The sequence below is a fragment of the Symphalangus syndactylus genome, chromosome 23 (genome assembly GCF_028878055.3).
Source record: "Symphalangus syndactylus isolate Jambi chromosome 23, NHGRI_mSymSyn1-v2.1_pri, whole genome shotgun sequence".
Taxonomy (NCBI): Eukaryota; Metazoa; Chordata; class Mammalia; order Primates; family Hylobatidae; genus Symphalangus; species Symphalangus syndactylus.
The window spans coordinates 23,984,688-24,010,743 of NC_072445.2; the positions used below are offsets into that span (position 1 = coordinate 23,984,688).

At 35.3% G+C, this 26,056-nt stretch overlaps 1 protein-coding gene across 1 annotated transcript in view; it reads left to right on the forward strand.

Moving 5' to 3' along the window:
- The window catches only part of TFAP2D (transcription factor AP-2 delta), a 61,328-nt gene that overhangs the window by 21,344 nt on the left and 13,928 nt on the right, over positions 1-26,056 (forward strand). The window contains exons 6-7 of the mRNA XM_055263687.2: positions 10,285-10,426; positions 16,596-16,709. Of these exons, the coding sequence (XP_055119662.1) occupies positions 10,285-10,426; positions 16,596-16,709 (256 nt within the window). The remainder of the gene's footprint in view (positions 1-10,284; positions 10,427-16,595; positions 16,710-26,056) is intronic.

Sequence of the window (26,056 nt, forward strand, 5' to 3'; positions counted from 1 at the left end):
AACAACTCTATCATATATAAAGAAAAGATAAAAATTTTATGGTCTAGCACCCATATCTACTCACAACATCTGCCCTATGTTTCTTTTGCAGGATTAACTACATTCACATAGATTAAACATTTGCACAACAGGCCCCTCATAGAGCTACTAAATAAAAATCAGTACATGTGTCCTAATGTGTGGTTTCTAGAGTCAAACAAACTTGTCTGAACTCACTTCTACACTTGCGGTAAGGGAAGACACATAACCTGTCTGAGCATAAGTGTCCTTATTTATAAGGTGGTGTTAAAAAATAACACCCTTCACATAAGATTGTTGCAAGAGTTAAATCAGAATGTTTGCAAAGCACTTACCACGGTGCCCAGCATAAAGTCATTATTCTCAAATGAGAAAACTAAAAGCAAAGTGAGAATAGCTGTTCTGCACAGGATTATACAGTTGGGTGCAGCAAGGATGAGAACCCAGATCTTCTGGTTTGCAGCATCATGGCATATTTTCCATTTGGATTTTTGTTTGTGGCATATATCATGAACAGTTTCATTGCAGAGTTACTTCTGAATTTAACTAAAGTAAAACTCAGGGATAGAAAAAAGGTTACCAATCTTTGAGCATGTTTTTCACATTAGATTGGTCCTCCCCTCCTGCTAGGAACCTTGAACAAGTTTCTTGAACTTTCTTGTGTCCAAGCTTCAAAAACTTTGTCCACTAGTACAGGGTTTTTAAAACTGATGAACCTTCTGCTTCTACTTAATCCCTCAAAGTTAGGGGGACATTAAATCTTGGTTTAATCTCTTCTGGAAAAAAATTATCAATAGTATCCGTTGTACTTTTTAAAGGATGCCAATTCATTAAGTTATTAGTTACAAGATTCCCCTACAAAACCTTTTTATTCCACTGTGGCCAAACTTCCAAAAGGCAGTAGAAAGAAATCCTACCACTTGGAGTATTTCCCTTCTGCCTTTAATCTTGAGCCTAAATTATTGTACTCCCAAGAAACAAGGGAAAACAACCGATTTGTCAATGAACTCTTTCCTATAGATAAGATCTACTAAGAAAGTTTTCTTGATGTGATTAGTCTATGACTTTGGAAAGAAGTATCATTGACTTCATGAGAAGTATAGGCTTGAAAACCGGAATCAATTATTAGGGATAACATCTGTTTAGGGAATGCTCATCATAAGTCATTCTTCTCATAGAGTTTAGAACAAAGCTAATATTCTTGTTGCTCTTACACAGGTACCAACAATCGGCTTTTTTTGGGTGGTGGTGGTGACATATGAAACTAAAAGTCATATGAAACTTGAGCAACTCATGGACCTCATTTCCCAAATAGCTCCTTCACTGGCCTTCTCCAGACATTGCATTCCCACATTAGTCCCCCCTTTGGGAGAAAGGTTTTCAGCTTTCTTCTAAAAGTATATTTGATATGAAAAGTGTAGTGCATTGATCTCTTGTATTAATAGCTCTAATTGATGTTCACTTTAGTCAGACAGTCTCACCTGGAAAAGCTCTGCTGTTCCCTTTTGCATACACACATTCTGGCACTCACAGTGTCTTCTTGGAGACAGTTTTGCATATTTTTTAGACTATTAGGTTTTGTATCATTCATAAATGTCTTATTCTAAGTACAGGATAATTTCTATGTAGGAGACTCTGCTTCGGTAATGGGTAATTAGATAAAACTTATTGTTATCTATTATCTAAAAACTTACATTTATCAGTATTCAAAAATTGGTCTCAATGAACCTGAAATAGTATCACTCAATATTATGGATAAATATATACCATCTTAGAGTATATCTTTTAAAATTGTTTGCAAATTTTCTAATATCACTCCCCTGTGCTGCATTTTAAGATTTCATTCATTTCTGGGGGATGGGGATGGTATTTGCATGTAGAGGCAGAAGGAATAGGATACTATACATACGTCACTGTGTCTGATTATGTGCTTGGGTGTCCATAAACTCCTGTTCCTACTCATAGTGACTGTGCCACATAAAGACAAATATAGCCAAACCAATTTGCCTCAGTTTTTCCCTTGCCACCTTTGATCTAGCTCATTATTCACTCTTGCACATAGTGATGCTCACTAAATGTTTGAATTCTCTTCTTAGTGTCTTTCTTTTCTTTTTTCTATGATTCTTCCTTTCAAAACTTAATGGATCAGCTAATGCTTTATTCCTTTTTTTGTTTTGTTTTGTTTTGTTTTTAGAGACAGTCTTAAGAGCTCTGTTGTCCAGACTGGAGTGTAGTGGCGTGAACACAGCTCACTACAGCCTTTACCTCCTAGACTCAAGGGGTCTTCCTGCCTCAGCCTCCTGAGTAGCTGAGACCACAGACATGTACCACCATGCTTGGCTAATTTTTGATTTTTTGGTAGAGATGGGGATCTCACTTTTTCGCCCAGGCTGGCCTGGCTCAAGTGACCCTTCCGCCTTGGCCTCCCAAAGGCTAGATTATAAGAATGAGCTGTGGCCCCCATTGCTTACATTTATTGAAATTTGTAGGTATTTTAATCAAATTGCAGGCTGTAATTATTCTTAGTGATGACTAACTTTTATTGAATAACAATGGAAAACTTGGAATTACCCACATTCCATCTACAATAAATATTTGAGTTCAGAATTAAATCTTTCTAAGAATAAGGCAAAGAGTAATTTTACTTTTTGATTAATATAAGTTTAAATAAATAATACAAACAAATAGTTCAGGATTCAAAAGTTACAGAAAAGTATTCAGTAAAATACTTCCTTTTCACTCTGTTCCCCAGTCATTCACTTCCCCTCCCAGAAGAAAACAAATGTTATTAGTTGATCTTTTTCCTTCCAAGGATATATGTGTGTATCTCTTTTATTCATTTTTAAAATAAATTACAGTATTCTGTAGACACTATTTTGCAATTAATTTTTTCACAGTTTGTCTTAGTGTTCATTCTTTTTTTTCAGTGCTTACAAGTTGTTTGTTCTTTTAAACACTCGTAGTATTTTACTGAATGAATTTATTACAATTTATTTAACCAGTCCTCTTCTGAATATCATTTAGGTGTTTTCAGTCTTTGGCTATTACAAATAGTGCTTCAATGAAGAACCTCAGACTTATATAAATAGTTCCACAGATATGCAAGCACATGTCTTCAATAAATGTCTAGGAATGGCGTTGCAGGGTCAAGAAATGATTTGCATTTATAGTTTTGATTGATTATTGGCAGATTCTCCTTAATAGTGGTTGCAAATTTATAATCCTGTTAGTAATGAGGGTAAGAAGCATTGACATTATAGTACTTTCCTGTACTCTAAATTAAACAGGAGGCTATTAATTTTTTTATCATTGCTTATTTGATTGACTAAAAAAAATCTCTATTATGAAGGAGATTCAGAATATTCTTGGACTTTTATGAGCTTTTCTATTTACTTATTTTGTATTTATGGAGTAATATTTGTACTTTCCTTATTGGTTTGTAAGTTTTCAGTCTTATTAGGAAAATTGGCTTATTAAATGTTAGTATGTCTTTCATATGACTTACTTTCATTTTTCAGTTGGCTGTTATGGGTTTTTGTTTATTTGCTTTGTTTATTGAGGTCTTTGCATGCAGAACTTTTTTACATTAATATAATTATATTCTCATATTTTATTTCATGGCTTTTAGTTTTAATTGCAACACTGTACAAGGCCTTTTTAATTCCAAGATCATAAAAAATACCATGTTATCTTCTATTTACTATGTGGTTTCTTTTTTTATGTTTAAATCTATGATCCATCTGGACTTTTGTTTCACGGCTAAATGTATGCTATAGATGCAGTTTCATTTGTTTTTTTCCAGGTGGCCACCTTGTTGGCTTAACATTTTCTATTGATAATCCATCTTTTCCCTACTAACTTTAAGTGCAAGCTTCATCTTATATTAAATCCCCCTTAACAAATATGCTTTTCCAGTAGGCTGAAGTCTTCGTTTCCCTAACAATGCTCTCTCTACTTCTACTACCACATTTTCTCTTTTGTCTATAGAGTTCGTACCATATTAGCCAAATAAGGGAGTTCTCATCATGCAAGAACCCAGCCAGACAGAGGCTCTTATCGTTTCATATTAACTTGCTAGTGGCTGCTTTCCCTTTTGTATAAGTCATAGAATCCTTATATTTTTGGAAGATGTGCAGTTCATCCCTACCTAGTGCTTTCTCTTTATCTTAGGACAGTGGTTTCTCATCTCTGGTTTGAGAGAATTACTTTAGGAGCATTCAAAAACTGCAGATGCCCTGGCACCAGAGATTGATTGATACGGGGTGAAACACTTTTTTTAATTATTATACTTTAAGTTCTAGGGTACATGTGCACAACATGCAGGTTTGTTACATATGTATACATGTGCCATGTTGGTGTGCTGCATCCATTAACTGGTCATTTACATTAGGTATATCTCCTAATGCTATCCCTCCCCGCTCCCCCAACCCCACAACAGGGGGGGAGATGTGTCCATAAACTCCTGTTCCTACTCATAGTGACTGTGCCACATAAAGACAATGTGTGATGTTCCCCACCCTGTGTCCAAGTGTTCTCATTGTTCAATTCCCACCTATGAGTGAGAATATGTGGTGTTTGGTTTTCTGTCCTTGGGATAGTTTGCTCAGAATGATGGTTTCCAGCTACATCCATGTCCCTATAAAGGACATGAACTCATCCTTTTTTATGGCTGCATAGTATTCCGTGGTGTATATGTGCCACATTTTTTTAATCCAGTCTATCATTGATGGACATTTGGGTTGGTTCCAAGTCTTTGCTATTGGTGAAAAATATTTTTTAAAGCAAATTTCTAGGTTATGGGAGTAGCAAGGGTCGAGAAAGCCTGCCTTCAAGTATAGTCTATTTTATTAAATGGCTCCACTGATAGAGGGATTTACTCTATTTTTCTGTTTTTCATAGGTTTTTCTGTATATATTTAATTCTTTCTAACAAGTCTCTTTTGCTCTAGTTCTTCCTTATATTCTAGGAGGGGATGCTTCACAAGACTGTTATCATAATTAACATACTAGTAACATAATCTGAAAGCTTTTTCATTTAACAGATGTCTACTGAGTAACTATTGTGAATCAGATGCTGTGCTAAGTGCAGGATATTTAATGGAGAATGAAACTTTCACTTTGAAACACAAAGTGTTGGTGTTTGACAAAAGCAACATCAAACTAGTGAAACTACTGTATTATAAGGCACCTCTCCAGGCCATAGATCCTATGATGTATAGAGTTGTGGAATGCATTCCTTTCCGAAAAGCCTGGGAAATCTGTAAGTCAGGGCATCAGATATACTTAACTTTGTGCTTCAGCTCCAGGGTTTGCTAAAGCTTGATATTATAAGAATTTACTTAATTCTCAAATTTGCTTTCTAATAGGTACTTCTTGGAATAATCCCATAGAATTGAATGTGCTATTTCCCTGTATGTGAAAATAAAATTCAAATCATAAATATATGACTGGAGTTTAACACATACAAATTGTTATTTTCATTTAATAACATTGGGTTTTGTAACAGTAAGTTAAACTGAATTGTTTTTAAGGCAATATTGTTAGAGTGACAGTTGATGAGAATTATCTATTGAATAACAATATACAAGTACTGCTTAGTAAAAATTAGTGTTAAATATTAATTTTTTAGTTGTGTAAAGTAATTTTTTTGAAAATACCATAATTTTAAAGAAATAATTTTGTTTGTTTGTTTGTTTTGAGGTGTAGTCTCACTCTGTCGCCCAGGCTGGAGTGTAGTGGCATGCTCTCAGCTCACTGCAACTTCCGCCTCCCAAGTTCAAGCAATTCTCTGCCTCAGCCTCCTGAGTAGCTGGGATTGCAGGTGCCCGCCACCACACACAGCTAAATTTTTTTTTGTATTTTTAGTAGAGATGGGGTTTCACCATCTTGGCCAGGCTGGTCTTGAACTCCTGACCTTGTGATCCACCGGGCTTGGCCTCCCAAAGTGCTGGGATTACAGGCATGAGCCACCACACCCGGCCTAAAGAAAGAAAAATTCTTAATGACTGTATAACGATTGAAAGTCAGGTATATTTATTTTTATTGTTAAAATGCATTTAAACCTGCTTCTTATAAAACTCAGGATCTTGGCACAATGTGCAATCAGTTTTTCCTTAAAAAACATTTTGCCATTAACTTTCTATTTCAGAGCAACATCAATAAATGTCACTTAAATTTTTCCTAATATTTCTTCCTAATTTTTTACTTTTTGCTTTGGAGTGTGGAAAAGTGAATTCTCTAAAATCAAGGAGCAAATTTATCTTTTACGTTCTTGCTATGTTCCGGAATTTATTTGTGCCTGCTTTTTAAGAGATATGTTTAATATAAGTATTAAATATCTGGTTCTGTTACTACTGAAAAGATGAATATCCTTCATGGTTTTCACTTTTTTAGTAGGTGGGGTTACTACGTGGCACATACAGCCTAAAGCCTTGTTCTTGGAATACTTTTCTCCAAGCACCAACCTGATCCACCTACACACCCATGTACCCTACTTCTTTTTTTAAACATTTGTTTTAAGTTCAGGGGTACAAATGCAGGTTTGTTACATAGGTAAATTTGTGTTGTGGGTGGTGGTTGTGCCAATTATTTCATCACCCAGGTATTAAGGCTAGTACCCACTGGTTATTTTTCCTGATCTCTCTCCTCCCACTCTCCACCCTCCAAAAGACCCCTGTATGTGTTGCTCCCCTCTATGTGTCCATGTGTTCTCATCATTTAGCCTCCACTTGTAAGTGAGAACATGTGGTATTTGATTTTCTGTTCCTGTGTTACTTTGCTAAGGATGCTGGCCTAAGACCTAAAGACAGAAATACCATTCTATCCTACTTCTAAAATAGGTAATTATTGAAATGATATGGAATAAAATGAAGGTATTTCAACTTTAGTGTGTTGCTTCAGTTGTATTAAATTAAAAAAAAAAAGGTGGATGGCCAAGTGCTGCAATACATTGAAATAAAGGGATAGCTTAAAGTAGCTCTGAAAAAAAAAAAAAAAAAGAACAAGAACAAGGGTATTCTACTTCTCTCTCAGGAGTGAGGTGACGGCAGCCATATTTGCTGCTCTGGAAATAGAAGGGAAAACATCCTCGGGCTTTCCTGGATTGCTCTTTCCACCACAGGTTATTGCACTTCAGTTCATTGTTCATATAGACATTTTGTGCCACCACAGAGGCAGAGGAGCTCATGGATTTTTATTTTCCCAAATCAGTCAAACTCCTTACAGTCATGTTAATATGCTTTTCTGGCTGTAAAATGTCTAGTTTTCTTAAACCTGTTGACCAAGACATCTGTTGTAAAGGACTTAACTATAGATTTGTCATTGTTTCTGAATACCATGTGTATTTTAATTAATGGATCAATTTATTCATTCATTTTTGGGCCCTCACACACAAAGTTTTTGTGGCATGATATACACATTTTAACTACCTATCAGAGTGTCTTCACTTGCCACTTCTTTTGATGTAGCATTGCTATACATCCTGTAACAATGTTATATCACAAGCAGGAGAAAGCAGTAAACAGAACCGAGGGAAGGAAGGATCTGACTGTCAGTGTAAATGTAAATAGCAGCTGTCCCATTCAAACTGTTTTTAAAACTGCCACACGGTGAGAGCTTTGCATAAAATGGGACAGATCCGCAGGAATCAGGTTTTAGCACAAAATTCAAGAGGCATGCTGCCATCCTCGTTTGCCCTGTTTTACCTCTCCTACTATTGTGCAAACAGTAAAGAAAAAGGATTGGATGGATGGATGGATGGATGGATGCACGGATGTATGGATGGATACATAGACAGACACACATAGATAGATGGATAGGTAGACAGACTGTTAAAATGTTATTTAAATATCTGTTTCGGTATGAACAATAACAATGTGCAGCTATATTAATATATGTAACTTGACTTGCTGTACAAAGATGACTCTGCTGATGGTATTATCCTGTTAGTTACAAGATACTTTTGAATCCTAAGGTCCACATGAGTTTATCTTCTGGTCAGGTGCTGTAGCATTATTTGATGGGTCAAGGTTTAAAACATTTTTACTTCCAAATTTGAAACTTCTCAAATAATCTCCCTTCTATCATTTTTCAAGCAATAGTGAGTGTCCTGTATGGCATAACAATGACTTTAAAACACACACACACACACACACACACGCGCACACACACACACGCCTTTGTGCCATTTCTTCTGCCAAATACTCACATATTTTCTTACCTTAAACTGTGACCCCCCATTAAACTAGCACTATTCAGATTAATATAGAGATCCCTTCCATTTAGTTACATCATCTCTCTATTTAAAATAGAAGAAAAAACAATGAGGTTTTCCACCACACAAATATTAAAATTGCAAATAAAGACCTGCCATTGCTCATGCGAAATATGTGTGGGGGGGGCCATGATCAGAGTTTACAAAACATTAACCACACTAATATGTTTGCTTATTGCAATACCTTTTATGTTAAACTAGACTTTTTTGCTAAGGCCTAGAACAGGAGGTCTCACCTTGTGGGAATGAAAAAAATAGTATCTTCTGTTTTGTTTTGTTTTGTTTTGTTTTGAGACAGAGTCTTACTCTGTCACCCAGGCTGGAGTGCAGTAGTGTAATTACGGCTTACTACAGTCTCAACTTCATGTTGTCAAGCAATCCTCCGGCCTCAGACCCTCAGTGGCTAGGGACTGCAGGCATGCACCACCACATCTGACTAATTTTTAAATTTTTGTAGAGATGATGGGGTCTTTCTATGTTGCCCAGGCTGGTCTCGAACTCCTGGGCTCAAGGGATTCTCCCACTTCTGCCTCCCAAAGTGCTAGCATCTTTACTAAGGATATTTTCATTGATATTAACTGTTCTGTTTTGTATATTTTGTATATCTATAAACTTTCCCTCCCTTTTCTTCATATTATCAGCTATTTCATTTTTTCCTGGTACTTGTAATATAACATCTTGTATTATATACTGTGATCATAATAACAACAAACATGAAAAGATTATAGGTAATATTCATATAGGTGCAATAAAAATTATAAAGTGCTACTAAGATACTTGTTGTTGCTACTATTATTGTTATGACTATCATTTTCCTAAAGACAGGCAATCTTTGGTACTCTTTTTATTCCCCATTACTTCTACCTAGCACTGTGCCTTGAATAAAGTAGGTGAGTAGATGCTTAATATTAACAGATATACAGTAAAAACTTGATTTTATTTTTAACTTTTAGGTTCAGGGGTGCATGTGCAGGTTTGTAATATAGGTAAACTGTGTCATGGGGGTTTGGTGTACAGATTATTTCCTCACCCAGGTAATAAGCATACTACCCAATAGGTATTTTTTTCTGATTCTCTCCCTCCTCCCACTTTTTACCCTCAAGTAGGTCCCAGTGTCTGTTGTTCCTCTCTTTGTGTCCATGTGTTCTCATTGTTAAGCTCCCACTTATAAGTAAGCACATGCACTATTTGGTTTTCTGTTCCTGTGGTAGTTTACTTAGGATAATGGCCTCCAGCTACTTTTGCAAAGAACATGATCTCATTCTGTTTGTGGCTGCATAGTATTCCATGGTATATATGTACTACATTTGTTTAGGAAACTTGATTTTTTAAATTAAAGTTTAGTGGACAGGTAAGATTTGCCTTGACTGAGCTTTAAAAATACCATTGTTTTCCACATTGATTTTCATCACTTAATTTTACTTTGCTGGGAAGCCATTCTTACCCCATTTCTTAAAAATTTACTTGGGTTTAGGATTTTGTGAAAGAACAAAGTTATTCATGATTTTCCAAAGTTCTCTGACTTCCTTGAAAAGTTATATGGACACTTCGCAAGTATTTTAATAGGTCGCATGGAAAAAACATCTGAATAGTTTAGACACACTAAGAATAGGTTGTAGGTTCAGCAGCCACAAAATGACTTGTCCATGGAGCCATTTCGCTTGGGAGTCACGTGTAAAACCCGGGAAGTCAGTCTGGTCTAATGGCCAGAGCCATGAGGGGAGTCAACACTTCTGGATTGTGTTTCTGTTTTTTTCCCCTCAATTTTCCACCTATCCCTGCCTGCTAAGTCACTTCTCTGTTCCTCAATTTCCCCTCATTCTTCCTCATTACCTCCCCTCCTCCCCCCAAAGAGGTCTTTTTTCTTGAATAGTTTAAGTAGGAAAAATGATTTGTCTGACCACAGCCAGGAGTGAGGCTTGAGCAAAATGCAAGACACTACTGTGATTAAGGTTGGATGCTGGTGAGAAACTCACTTGTGTTATCTGCCAACAGGGGAGGCTTTGCACTTGGCTCGGGATTTTGGCTACACTTGTGAAACAGAGTTTCCAGCCAAAGCAGTAGGAGAACATCTTGCCAGACAACATATGGAACAGAAAGAACAGACAGCAAGAAAAAAGATGATCCTGGCGACCAAGTAAGCAGAATGGGGAAACCTCTGTGTGCTTTCATCTTCAGTTTTTTTTTTTTTTTTCGTTTTCTTTGAAATGAGGAAAACAGTCTAGAAGGCACCCGTTCTCTAAAACAAGGAAGGTCTCACACACCAGCAGCTAGATATATTAAACAAGGACTTTCTACCCTTTGGTGCCCAGGCAAGGTTTACAAACTGCCCTTGATTAGTGATAAGGCTGTCATTGAAACTGATGAAAGTTCTTGGAAAACTTCTCCAGAATACGCAAAAATCCCTTGGAGAAAAACATGTTTAGGAAACGTAGATCCCAGGCAAATATGCCTTTGGTTGCTATGTAATTTGGTCTAAGGCACTCATTTTGCCTTAATAAATGAGGGTAAAGATCTCAAAACACCATAAATGTTTGGAGAATGTGACAGAAGATGAGGTCACAAGTTGGTGAGAGGCACCAGGGAGACTTCTGGGACCAAGGATCACTGTGAGTGCCCCCATCCTCTCTTGTGTACGAGTAAGCAAATCATCCTTGTACTGCCTCATACTGTTATTGTCTTTTTTTTTTTTAAGGTGTAATGTATTTCAAAGCTTCTGGAAATTGTAATTAAATTAAATTGCAATAACATCTTGCAATTAAAATGCAAATTAAAATAATGAGGAAAACGATGTAGACAAATTTGACAATATAATAAGAAAGGGGGAAGCTTGCATAAGATGACTTTTAAATTCCTTGACCCTTGAAAGTTCGTCAATAATTTGTGAGAATACTGCCATTTATTGTGTAAAAATCCAGCAGAACCGCAGATAGCGCTGCGGGTTACGTTCAAAAGTTTTAGAGGAAAATCCTTCTGGTAGTAACCAATTCTTGTTATCCTCTCTTTATTAAGTTATTGATACATATGGGCTGTTAAGAATCTTAAATAAGTTTTAATTCTACATTAAGATTTTAGAACTGATAGTTTCAGCTGGTTAAACTGTCATTTATGAATTAATTTTTTTATTCAGGGAAAAGTATTTTGTTGTTTGTTTGTTTGAGACAGAGTCTCACTCTGTCACCCAGACTGGAGTACAGTGGCACGATCATGGCTCACTATAGACTCACCCTCCCCAGGTTCATGTGATCCTCCCACCTCAGCCTCCCAAGTAGCTGAGACTACAGGCATGAGCCAGCACACCCTCCTGGTTTTTGTATTTTTTGTAAAGATGCATTTTTGCCATGTTGCCCAGGCTGGTCTCAAACTCCTGGGTTCAAGCAATCTGCACTCCTTGGGCTCCCAAAGGGCTAGGATTACAGGCATGAGCCACTATGCCCAGCCTTAGGGAAAACTTTTTAAGAGAAAATCCAGGGCAGAGAGTATTAAAAACATCACTTCTTAGAAACTGATAAAAAGTAATTATTTAATGCCTTTACGACATACTGGCTAAGATTTAAATTGGCTCAAAATGCATAAAACCAAAACTAAATATTCTCTTTTCTACCAGCTTCTTATGTAACACAGGTCTTTTTACAAATTTAAGGAGTATATGGGATACTTACCATCTCACAGGTTTGTCCAAGACACTTGAGTCCCTTAATTGAAGTTTACACACTTGCTGTGGCTGGCACTGTTTGGACTTAGGATTATATTTATCTATTGCTGTTCTGAAAGTACTAGATTATCTCATCTTGTCCCAAAGAGAAGAAAAGCAAAAGCTGGTGGCAGAAGGAATGGAGAAAAAGCAAAACAAGATTAAGGGGAAGGGAATAGCAGAAAGAGAGGATGAAGATCAAGAGATAGAGAAAGAAAATTATAAGGCAGGTATAAAAGTTGGACTTAAAATCTGGGAATAAATTTTGTGATGTGGAAGCCCCTGAAAACTTGCTAGTAGAAAGACCTAAATCTGAACCTTTTGCACAGTTTGTTTTCTGGGAGTCTTTATCTCTACCGTGTACTCATTTCCTTTTCCAAATAACTTCTTGACTTAATTTTTTTTTCCAAATAATTTCAGTCATGTTTCAGTTTCTCCAAAAGGACCTGAAAGCACATATAGTTAGTTTGAATCCTTTACATTACAGTAGGAGAAAGATAAAGACTTGTTACAGACCAAGAGAATTATACAGTACTAGAGTTTCAGTAGTATCTCCCAGGTGTTTCCATAGCATATCATCCTAGCTGGCTGGATCATGCAGGTTTACCAACGCACACATCCACGTGAATTTTACTGTCCCAAAATACAAATTTCCAAGAGAAAACACCTTCATTTTTTCTACATCAAAATGACTTGGTTGTGGTTTTATCATGCATATTCAAAGACTTTCACTCCTTAATCCAGAGAAACACTTCTTCTTGTCCTCCTTCCCCCAGGAATGGTTTTGGAAGTATTCACCACTACCATCATCGATTCAATAAATACAATTCCTATTTTCTTGGAGATTCCCATCATTCTGTTGAAGTGTGCAGTAGTCTCTGAGTACATTCAAATTGGCACTGAGATTTTGTTTTAATAGAAGTAAATGCTAGAAGAATTTGAGGGAAATAAGAGAAATGCATCCATATTTGTCAAAATTATACTGAGACATCTATTTTTGAGTAGCGTATTTGACCAGGTAGTATTATTTTCCTCTTACCTGGGATCTAAGTAACATATATTATTTTAGGTGATATTTTGAACTTTGATTTCATAAAACATTGTGAGAACATGTAATTTTATTTTATCTGTCTGCTCAGAGCTGCACATTTGCAAACCATTAAATGTCAAGCAAGAATTGAATCCACTCATTTCAATTAACTTATTTTACAGAAGAGTAAATAGGCATAAACATCTGAAAATTATAATACAGCTTTATAGTTTTTTATTTTTGTTATTTGTATGCATCCTATCTTCTTATTGGACTATGTGAAATAAAAATCAGAGACTCTAGTCATAGCAAACATACGTAATATAACCAGTAATCGCTATAACAAGATAAACTAGGGAATGTGTAGAAATAACAACCTTTTTGTGCAACATATGAATGGACCCAACATGTGTTCTGAGAAGTTTCTAATTTTACACCAATGGTAAAGCATTGGATATTTTCATCAATTAAAATGGTAAAAGTTAATATTAAGCAGCCTATATGGATATTCATTACATCCTGGTCAGTTCACCTTTATTCATAAGACTTGGACAACATTATAGAAAATATATATGAAATCTAAAATTTATTGAATGAGAGATCTAATTGCTAATCTACATTGTCAGATTAGCCTACATATTTCTTTTTTACCTCCATGGATTACAGATTCAGTTGTCGTTAAGCATATTGCCAAGTATACGATTGTATAAAGGGCCTATTAATTAAGTGTCATTAGTCTTCTAATGCCTCTTTATTTCCAGTGTTTTTTTGATTAAATATTTTTGTGTAATTTAGACATTTATTTAGGTGAAAGAATAGAAACTGAAACATTTTTTGAATTCTAAAAACGAACCAGACAAAACGTGTTTATTTGGTTAATAGAAAACATATTTAAACCTTTTGATTGAATTTAGAACTAAATATGTCTAACATTTGATCTGCATTACGGTAAAGCAGAATAGTTAACAACTTTCAGTATTACCATACTATTAATCATCTAAAGGTGAAACATAGAATTTGGATTTCAGACATCAGCTAAAAACTTACGTCCTTAAGGGCAATGATGTAGGTGATAAAGTTAGAATGTATGATTCACTGAAGATCATCTTGTGTTACATAATTCATAATATGACACTTTGCCTTGAGATGTAAGATTGTTTCTTTTTGTAGATTTACAAATAAAAAATTAAATAAGAAGGAAAGTAGTCATAGAATCATAATTCTGTAAGTGCCATAATGAGATGATGATGATAATTGCCTACGGGGAATCTACAGGATTGTCATCTGTTTTCAAGTCTAAGCTTGAAAGTGAGTGAGTTAAGCTGTAGAATTAAACATAAAAGGGGGAGAGTCTAATATTACTCCTGGTAGAGCCTCATGTGTGAATTATTTGGCATGAGTTAAATTTTTCCACCTCTTTAACTTTCTCTAATTTCTTCATCAATTTTATTATAACTTGCTGTATTATTCATACAGGAACAAAGTTGATTTTGTCAACTTAAAAGTTTATTCCATTATCCAATTAATTCTGATATTATGCCACAATAACTAAAGCAATGTTTCAATCTTTATTTTAATGTTTTAAAATTTACTTTGATAGAAAAACTAAAAGACTGCTAAAAACAAAAGTCTAAAAACAACACCAATCTTTCTTTGTAAGAATGGATCGTAATGATGACCTACCATACAGTAATTTGGAAATGATAGCATGAGGCTCAATTTAAAATTTTAGTTAGAAATTTCCATAAACAAAGACAACAAATCTATATTAAATAACACAAAGCACAAAAGACTACGATATACTCCTCAAAATGGCACCAAATACTTAGATTAAGTTGTATTCATTGATTAAAATATAGGCAATACACCTGAAAACAGGTATATTTCATAAAGCAACTAAGCCTCACAACAGAAAATGTGAGGAGTTCAGAAGAAACCTTCTCAATGAAAGTAGAAACACACAGTTGTTAAAAGCATGTATTCAGATGCTGTATCTCAGAGATCCAACTGGCCCTTTAGGAAAGGGATGTGAAGTACCTTATTTCAGTGAAGCAGATAAGGACTTTGTTTTTCCTATCTCTGACTCTTTTTTACTTTCACCTGTGTTCTGCAAACATGAATAAGGCAATTTCTGTGAAATGACACAATATTTGAACACTAGCATTAAACCAGACCCTCATTGTTCATTTAAAATGTCATAAGTGATCTTTGATGGAATTGAATAAATTTTAGATACCTGATTAAGAAGTCGAAACCCCGTCTCTACTAAAAATACAAAAAATTAGACGGGCGCGGTGGCGGGCGCCTGTAGTCCCAGCTACTCGGAGGCTGAGGCAGGAGAATGGCGTGAACCCAGGAGGCGGAGCTTGCAGTGAGCCGAGATTGCGCCACTGCACTCCAGCCTGGGCAACAGAGCGAGACTCCGTCTCAAAAAAAAAAAAAAAAAAAAAAAAGAAGTCCCCACCGATTTTTAACTCAGTGATCAATTATTTGTACTTCAAGATATTTTGTCACTTTTTGGTAGTCATTTGTTAATGACACAAATGCCTTGCAGCAGAATAATGGCCGGGTTCATACTCACTTGAAATAATTTGACTCTTCTATACCTGTCTTTGTTTACATTGATAATCAAAGTCAAGGCTACATGATTACATTTTTGCAACTGTCCATTGTAAAAACAGACAAAAAACCTAACTACTGTCATATTATCCCTTGATTTACGGAGTCACCTCACTTTAGATGATGGATGTTTTTAAGCAATTCTTTGGCAATCCTTTACTTTTCAGAGACTGGACTAATTTAGTGTTTTGTTGTTAAAGTACAAAAACAAAAACAAAATCTCTTTGTATAGTGTATTCTGCTTCTTTCGAATTATATCATTTGGAGTGTACATCACGAAGTCTTTATTGTTACATGGTAATACTGTAATTAAACTGAAACCAATGACCAAAAACCATAACCATTTAAAGCAAAAAAAAATGCAGCAGAAAAGTTACCTTGAGGGTAATTTTTGCAAGAAATTGGCTTACATGGAACATAATATAACCATTTTTTGTGAGGCTAGTGAGCTAAATTACTGGTGATTATCTGCTTCAAATATTAGCATATAAAGTCAGCTCATAAGAATATGAATTCTAATGCAATGTTGGGAAAAAAGGATTTTCCAAAGTCTGAATCATGGCTCTGAAGTAAGACTATAACTTTAATGAAATTTGTTTACAGATATGATGTCTAAAAAAATCACATTTCAATTAAAAAGATCAGAGTGATCATTTCATATGGGGTTCCCCTTATCCTGAGGTTAATTTATGAATAGTCATCTTAAAAATGAACATTGGTCTTATCAGTGCTCATGGATTGTTATTTGTTTGAAATGTTATATGATTATCCTATAGCCTTTGAGAGCACAATCACCATTGTGAAACTCAACTGTATGCTATGAATGGAACTTTTGAGGTTGCTTTATGAAATGTTATCTAGACTTCTTTTAAAAGAGAGAACAAGCCTTTGGTTAAATATCATGGGATGAAATTAAAGCCCAATTTCAAAATTTCAATTTTAAATTTGATTCTTTTATTTTAGACAAATCTGTAAAGAATTCCAAGACCTCTTGAGCCAAGATAGATCACCACTGGGATCCTCCAGACCCACTCCAATTCTAGACCTTGACATCCAGAGACATTTAACACATTTCAGGTAAGACTGGTTTTCCAGTTTGCTCAAATTCTTTACTAACCCAGACTCTTGTATTCCTATCAGAGTTCTATTTAGAGATACCACTTATATATTTATATGGTGACTGTCCTAGTCCTTTCAGATGGGCTGTAACAAAATACCATAGACTGGGTAATTTATAAACAACAGAAATATATTTTTTTCAGTTCTGAGGGCTGGGAAGTCTGAGATTAAGGTGCCAGCAGAATTAGTTAGATAAAGGCTTGCTCTTTGCTTCAGAGATGGCACCGTCTCCATTTTCTCCCACATGATGAAAGGGCCAAACAAGATCCCCTGGGCTCTTTTATAAGGGCACTAATCCTATTCATGAGGGTTCTGCCCTCATAAGCTAATCACCTCCTAAAGACGCTATTTAATACTATTGCATTGGAAATTAGGTTTCAATATATGAATTTGGAGTGGGGTGGAGGGGACACACATATTCAGACCATAGCAGTGATTGACTGAATTTTTTGAAATTCCAAGCTTGTAAAATCAAATTGAGAGAATAACAATGCATGAAGCATTTTAGATTGGAAAATTTTATATCTTTATGCATTGTTAGGAAATCGTTACTTTATAAAAGTGAACACTATTATTTCAAATAATACTTAGCACTTCTGGATGAGGGTTCTGAAATCTTTTAAATCCTTCTTTATCTTGGTGACACAATTGTTTAGTGGAAAGATGCCATGACAGAAATTAACAGGATATCACTGACTGGTTTTCCAGAAGTATGTTAAAAATTTTGATGCAATTAGAAACTGCCAATGGTTCTCAAGTTAGAACACACAAGAGCATGAAATGCATTATTGGAAGCATATTTTAAATTTCATTTTCTGACGTGTTTTGGGAATGAAGAAAATATTTTTTTTTTTTTTTTTTTATTTTATTTTTTTATTATACTTTAGGGTTTTAGGGTACATGTGCACAATGTGCAGGTTTGTTACATATGTATCCATGTGCCATGTTGATTTCCTGCACCCATTAATTCGTCATTTAGCATTAGGTGTATCTCCTAATGCTGTCCCTCCCCCCTCCCCACACCCCACAACAGTCCCCGGAGCGTGATGTTCCCCTTCCTGTGTCCATGAGTTCTCATTGTTCAATTCCCACCTATGAGTGAGAACATGCGGTGTTTGGTTTTTTGTCCTTGCGATAGTTTACTGAGAATGATGTTTTCCAGTTTCATCCATGTCCCTACAAAGGACACGAACTCATCATTTTTTATGGCTGCATAGTATTCCATGGTGTATATGTGCCACATTTTCTTAATCCAGTCTATCGTTGTTGGACATTTGGGTTGGCTCCAAGTCTTTGCTATTGTGAATAGTGCCGCAATAAACATACGTGTGCATGTGTCTTTATAGCAGCATGATTTATAGTCCTTTGGGTATATACCCAGTAATGGGATGGCTGGGTCAAATGGTATTTCTAGTTCGAGATCCCTGAGGAATCGCCCCACTGACTTCCACAATGGTTGAACTAGTTTACAGTCCCACCAACAGTGTAAAAGTGTTCCTATTTCTCCACATCCTCTCCAGCACCTGTTGTTTCCTGATTTTTTAATGATGGCCATTCTAACTGGTGTGAGATGGTATCTCACTGTGGTTTTGATTTGCATTTCTCTGATGGCCAGTGATGAGGAGCATTTCTTCATGTGTTTTTTGGCTGCATAAATGTCTTCTTTTGAGAAGTGTCTGTTCATGTCCTCTGCCCACTTTTTGATGGGGTTGTTTGTTTTTTTCTTGTAAATTTGTTTGAGTTCAATGTAGATTCTGGATATTAGCCCTTTGTCAGATGAGTAGGTTGCAAAAATTTTCTCCCATTCTGTAGGTTGCCTGTTCACTCTGATGATAGTTTCTTTTGCTGTGCAGAAGCTCTTTAGTTTAATGAGATCCCATTTGTCGATTTTGGCTTTTGTTGCCATTGCTTTTGGTGTTTTAGACATGAAGTCCTTGCCCACGCCTATGTCCTGAATGGTATTGCCTAGGTTTTCTTGTAGGATTTTAATGGTTTTAGGTCTAACATATAAGTCTTTAATCCATCTTGAATTAATTTTTGTATAAGGTGTAAGGAAGGGATCCAGTTGCAGCTTTCTACATATGGCTAGCCAGTTTTCCCAGCACCATTTATTAAATAGGGAATCCTTTCCCCATTTCTTGTTTTTGTCAGGTTTGTCAAAGATCAGATAGTTGTAGCTATGCGGCATCATTTCTGAGGGCTCTGTTCTGTTCCATTGATCTATGTCTCTGTTGTGGTACCAGTACCATGCTGTTTTGGTTACTGTAGCCTTGTAGTATAGTTTAAAGTCAGGTAGCGTGATGCCTCCAGCTTTGTTCTTTTGGCTTAGGATTGACTTGGCGATGCGGGCTCTTTTTTGGTTCCATATGAACTTTAAAGTAGTTTTTTCCTGGTTAGTTTATGCCCCAGACGGAAGGTGAGAAAGAACATGGTAATTACTCAGGTGCCTTACATTTTTAAAACTCTAGAATTTTAATGCCTACATGATAGGCATATCATATCCTTTCTAAGTTATTATCATTTAGTTAAACAATGATAAGGAAAGACTAATACACATTAAATATTAAAATGCTTTCAATACCTGTCAAAAATTGTAAAGCTGTTGAGGAGGGCACTTCCTTATATAAAATAACAAGTGTTTAAATAAGTTGAAATTTAGGCTGCAACATCAGAGACAGTTAAATACAATATTCTATTTTACAATATGTCACAAGTTTCCCAAAGATGTAACAGACACACATCTCTGAAGACTCAACTTAGAATTTATCTTCCAAAAATGCACAAAATGTAGGATATATTTCACAGGACTTCTCTCCTATCACTCAACTGAGCTAGTGATAGGAAGTGTAATAAAATTGGGGGAAAATAAAATGCCCAGATGCCATGAGCAAAAGGTTTTGGAGTTAAAGCCTTTTCAAATCTTTGTATCTGTGAGCCATTATATATGTAAGCTACCCACTCATTCCAAACCTTTATTTCCTCAGCTTTAAATGGGATAAGAACCCCTCCATTATATGGTCATAGGTGAGCTAAAATGAGACAAAGAATGTAAAGTAAGCATTCAGTAAATGATGTATCATTTACCTTCACCACCGATCCAAGTTTAAATTTGTCTCCAGCATCATATCAACACAAATAGTTTTCACATTTTTGTTTGTGTGCATAATAAAAGGATTTATAATTTTTACAAAAGATCAACTCAGAACTTAATTTTCATTGAGGTTTGATTCTGGATTTAAAGAAGTGTGTTAAATTACAATTTTACTCGGAGAAGGAGCATACTATCAAAGTACAGAGAAATGAGACTCTGTCATGTATACTAGATTATTTCCAATTACAGATGCTGAGGCCTTCATCAGATAGTAAGCCATCCTTTTTATGCTCAAAACAAAATAGAGCACCAGTCGAACATCAGCTATGGTGTGAAATAAATAGGCAAAACATTTGTTTCCTTAACATAGGCACAACTTGCTTATTTGTCAATACATTAGTCAGTTGCCAACTTAGTGCCACAGAACTCTTTAGAGAAAACTCACTTCAAAACGTGAGCTGAGCATTTTCTTTGTGGGCGTTATATGCTCTTATTTACCTCCCCACACAGAATATGCTAACAAGCTGGTGTTACTCAGAGTGCAGCTAAATATATCGTAAATGGCTACCCTCACCCCTAGTGAAAAAGAAAGTGAGATTATATTGGAGGTATAAAACTCAAGATTATATATGGCTTCAGTTTCTTAATCACAATTTCATGCATAACCATATCTTAAAACTTTCTAACACTACATATTTACTTACAATAGTATCATCTATAAAATGTTTATATTATTTATATATTGAGTATTTTGAATATTAGAAAGTTACGATTTCCCATTTATTATGCTTTTTAAATGTTTGCCAGAATTGTTATTTTTCTTTAATTGTAAAAATCTTCTGATTTCATAACAAAAGTAGTAGGATGATACAAATCGCATAACCAAATATTTCTTTATAGCAAATTTCCTACTATATCTTTTTCTTAAACTGTGATTAAAAATACATAACATAAAATTTACCATCTTAACCATTTCTAACCAATTCGGTAGAGTCAAGCATATTCTCGTTGTATAACCAATCTCCACAACTTTTTTATTTTGTAAAACTGCCTCTGTACCCATTAAACAACTCCCCATCTTCTCCTCTCCCCAGCCTCTGTCAACTACCATTCTGTTTTGTGTTTCTGTGAATTTAACTACCCTAGACATCTCATATAAGAGGAATCATACAGTATTTGCCTTTTTGTAACTGGCTTATTTCACTAAGCGTAATGTCTTCCATGTTCATCCATGTCATAGCATGTGTCAGAATTTTCTTCCTTTTAAGGATGCACAGTATTTCTCTCTCTCTCTCTCTCTCTCTCTCTGTGTGTGTGTGTGTGTGTGTGTAAGTGTGTATGTGCCTATATATGCCACATTTTGTTTATTGATTCATTCATTGATGGCAATTGGGTTGCTTTCACTTCTTGACTATCATGACTAGTGCTGCTATGAACATGGGTGTGAAAATATCTCTTCAAAATCCTGCTCCCAGTTCTTTTGGATATACACCCAGAAGTGAAATTGCTGGATGATATGGAAATTTTATTTGTCATTTTTTGAGGGCCTATTCTACCATTTTCCATGGCAGCTATACCACTTTACATTTTCACAAATAATGTACAGAGTGTCTATTTCTCTGTATCTTCACCAAATAGTAGCCATCCTAATGGGTATGAGGTGATATTTCATTATTGATTTGCTCTTCTCTAATGATTAGTGATGTTGAACATCTTTTCATATGCTTCTTAGCCGTTTCTATATCATCTTTGAAGAAATGTTTAAGTTCTTTGCCCACTTTTTGACCAGGTTATTTTTTTTAAGCTGGAGATTTTTATGTAGTCTAGATAGTAACCTCTTCTTAGATGTACAATTTGCAAATTTTTTTCCATTCTGTACATTTCTTTATTAGTCTGTTGTGTTTTTGGTACATAGTTTTAAATTTTGATGTCGTTTAATTTGTTTATTTTTACCTTTGTTGCCTGTGCTTTTGGTGTCAAATCCAGGAAATCTTTGTCAAATACAATGCAGTAAAGCTTTCCTGTATCTTTTCTTCTAACAGTTTTACAGCTGTATGTCTTGTTTCAGTCTTTAATTCACTTTGAGTTAATTTTTGTTTATGTTGCAAGGTGAGGGTCCAACTTCATTCTATTCCATGTCTTAAATTTTATCATTTTAAACAAAAGATACATGATTGGCATTTCCAATTGAAACCCGAAGTGAAGGTTCCTGATGTAGACTGAATTTAAATGTGTGTAATTTCTTTACTGCACATTTATTTAAAAAGGCATCAACAGAATATGTTAACAATAGGATAACAAAAATCAGCTTGTTGCTTAGCCTTGAAATATACTCTGCTCTTTACAAGCATATTTCTTAAACCTGGCTTTATATCAGAATCGCTCTTGAAACTGTAAAAAAAAAAACTCAAGAACTGGAGGACATATTTAATATTTAAAGATTTGATTCAGTAGTTTTAGGGCTGGACTCAGGTATCTATGTTATTTTTAAAACTCTCAAGTAGATTCTTATTGTTAGGTAGGTTTAAGAACCGCAGTTCTAGGATATTCCATAACTATAAGCTTTTTTTTCCTGTTTTGGGCGAAGAAAAACTCCAATTCCTTTTTAAAGTGTTACTGAGAATTCTATCAAGTTTTGTACTCTATACTAACATATTAAAAACATTCTATTGGGAGCCCGAGGTGAAAGGATCACTTGAGGCCAAGACTTCAAGACCAGGCTGTGCAACATAAAGAGACTCCATCTCTACCAAAAATTTTAAAATTAAAAATAAAAAGATTCTACATTGATGATTCTACTAATAATCTGGATAAACATGTGTTAGCATACAGCATGTCTTTTTTATTTTTATTTTATTTTATTTTTTGTGAGACAGGGTCTCAATCTGTTACCCAGGTTGCAGTGCAGTAACTCAATCATGTCTCACGGTACCCTAGACTTCCTGGACTCAGGTGATTCTTGAGACTACAGGCATGTGCCACCATGCTTGGCTATGTTTTTGTATTTTTTATAGAGATAGGGTTTCACCATGTTGTCCAGGTTGGTTTCAACTTTGTAGGCTCAAGCAATCTGCCCACCTTGGCCTCCTAAAGTGCTGGATTACAGGTGTGTGAGCAACCGTACCAGGCCGAGTGTGTCCCTTTTAAAATTTTCTGCTGACAGTGACAACTGTAATTTCGATAGAACCATAAGCTCAAGAGAAAGATGAATTATGAAGGAGACATATCATATCTGACTTTGAAAGCAGACAATTGTCAGAGTGTGATTTTCCACCATTTTTACTGAATGCTGGCTGAGAAAGAAGTGAAGAGGGAGTGTAATTGGATAGGCATAAAGAATATTCTAATTAGTACCATCAGCTTGTGTTACTATTTTATTTAGTTTAACCTCCTTCCCAATGCAGACCACTTAAAAATATACCTTATAGTTTGGCCAATTTGGTGTCTTGAGAACTGTGGCTTACTTTCAGCAGATTTAATATGTCCAGACAAAGCACAAATAACTACTTCTAGTTTTCCATGGCAGTTGACATATCAGTGTGTTCTGGGAAGCCGTATGCATAGCAGTGACCCTTCTCACAATTCACAGCCTGGAAAGCTTCTTGTTTCCATCAAAATGACAGAAGGCAGACTTATTCATTATTTATAATTTACTGAGTACCATCAACAGTGTGTATTGTTGCAGAGAACACAGCAGACACCACAACACAAACGAGAAGGGGGAAAAGATTTGATTGACATCTGTGGAAGACCCCATAGACTCACAGTTCCTGGGAATAGTGGCGGCAATTAGAACAAGGTGGCATGGGGTTTCACAGTCCGAGTAGCCTCAGCTCAGATGGAAACCCAGAGCCCTGACTTTTTTGAAATGTTAGGAATTCTCCTCTTTGAGATTTCAGGAAATCTTAAAATTTTCCCCTCTTTGTCTCTTATGTTCTCATAATCTCCTTGAATCTGAAGTCAAGCAAAAGCACATATGACAATGTAATAAGTTAGACTATCTTGAAGGCTCAGTCCAGGGAAGACACCCTGTCCAAAAGATGAGAAAACCTTTTTTCTCAGCATGTACCTTGGGAGGCTGAAGTTTTGTTGTTTCTGTTATTTCTAGTAGAATTATTGTTTATTGTTTCTACTATGTTAATGGCAGGTAGTGAAAAGATGACTAGAGGATTATCCCATTCTTTAGAACTTCTAAAGTGGAGAATAATTATATATATCTATACATTCTATATATATAGAGAGAATATGTATATAATTATTCTATATATACAGAATATATATATCTATATATTGTAGAATATATAATTATTATATATAATTATTCTCTATATATAGAATATATAATTATTCTCTCTATATAGAATATATATATAATTATTCTCTCTATATAGAATATATATATAATTATTCTCTCTATATAGAACATATATAGTATATATAATTATTCTATATATATAGAACATATATAGTATATATAATTATTCTATATATAGAATATATATAATTATATATAAATATATAGGCTTATAATATACAAGAGTGATGCTACAATAGAAGATTAAGCATACTGGTAATTTACCTGGGGAAATAAGGAAATAATGAAATAAGGAAATTTCATTTTTTTATCCATAGTACCTAGCAAATAGTATGTATGCAATAAATATATGTAAACAAATGTAGATATACGTGCTTAATTCTCCTATTTAACTCATAAATTATCCTGACAGCCTACCTTCTTAGAAATGTACCCTCTTACTACTGCCTTGGGAAATAAGGAATGTATAGACAGTCCCAGACATCTGTGTGCTTGCTGGTGATTAAATTTTCTTCACTGATTCTCAGTGTTGGAAGGCCCCTAGCATTTCCTACTGTCCTTCAACATTTAGACCTTCTCCCCAATATCTCTGTCAAGTTACCATCCATCTCAATCTTGGAAACTCTCAATAATAGACTGCTCTCTCTCTCTGACAACTCTATTAGAAATGCCTTCCTTCCGCTTCCCAATGTCCCACTTCTTGCGGGCTTTACAGAGTTACTTTCATCCTGGTTCCCTCCCACTTTCTAAAGGCAGTTCTCATGTCTTCCCTAGTTTTCTCTTCAAGGGTTATGCATTCCCATTTCCTTCAGGGTTCCACATGTGACATGCCTTACAGTCAACTTAACTGGTATTTTCTGATTGCTGTGTTCTTGGCAACATGCTGAAGAGCGGATATTTGTCTCTACTTAAATGTGAGCATGTTTAGTTTTCTCCAAGAAGCCTAAAGTGTGCACAGTTTTTGTTTTTTGTTTTTATTTTGTTAAATTTTCTTGAGATGGAAAAGTGGCTGGGAAGGTCATCAACAGTGGGCAGTTTTCTTCACCAAGCATTCTTTAGTGTGAGAAAAGAAACAATGAAATTTCAATTAAATCTGTAATCTCAAAAGCAAGGGTCAGCAGATATGAGTTAGGGGAGATCTTCCTTGCTAAAACCCGATTTTTACAAGGAAATGCAAAGATGGGCCTAGGAGAAGGTTCAGAAGGCTGCCTAAAGTTTACTCAAGCAATGAATCTTTGTCAGGAGACACATACATTAAAGCATCCATGGCAGGGCTTTTGATGAATTTTTATGGATTTTTACATTTAGCACATAGGAGACTAGTGGTTAAAACAATAGAAGCCAGAGGTAATTGTTTCTAATTAAAAGTTGCAGACATGACCCTGTAATAACTACATGTGTGAATAACTGGCTTTGGGGAACACATACATTGCAGAAGAATTTTGGTTAATTTTTATTTAAATATTGTCTCTCTTTGTTGAGCTATGGACTGGAGAGAAATCCACAAAGAGACAATATGGCATGGTGGGAAGCACTTGGGATTAAATATCAGGGGATCTAACTCAGTCTCCACTTGGTTACTAGCTAGATGTGTGGATTTAGAATAAGCATTGCACCCGTGTGACCTCTGCATGTTCATGAGTCAGTGCAGTTAAGCTGGGTGATCTCTAAGGCTCTTTCTAGACCAGTAATATTTTACTCCATTCTGAATTTACTGATTCATTTTAAATCATTACTTGTGCTGAGTTTCTATATCATCTCATATCTGCTTTTTATGTTTTCTCAACTTGTTCATCTTAAAACATCAACATTTCAATAAAATTCATCTTAAAAAGCTTAGCATTTTCATTCCTCTATTCCAAACAGAAAATACGTCTAATAGGGAGAAATGTAAGAAGA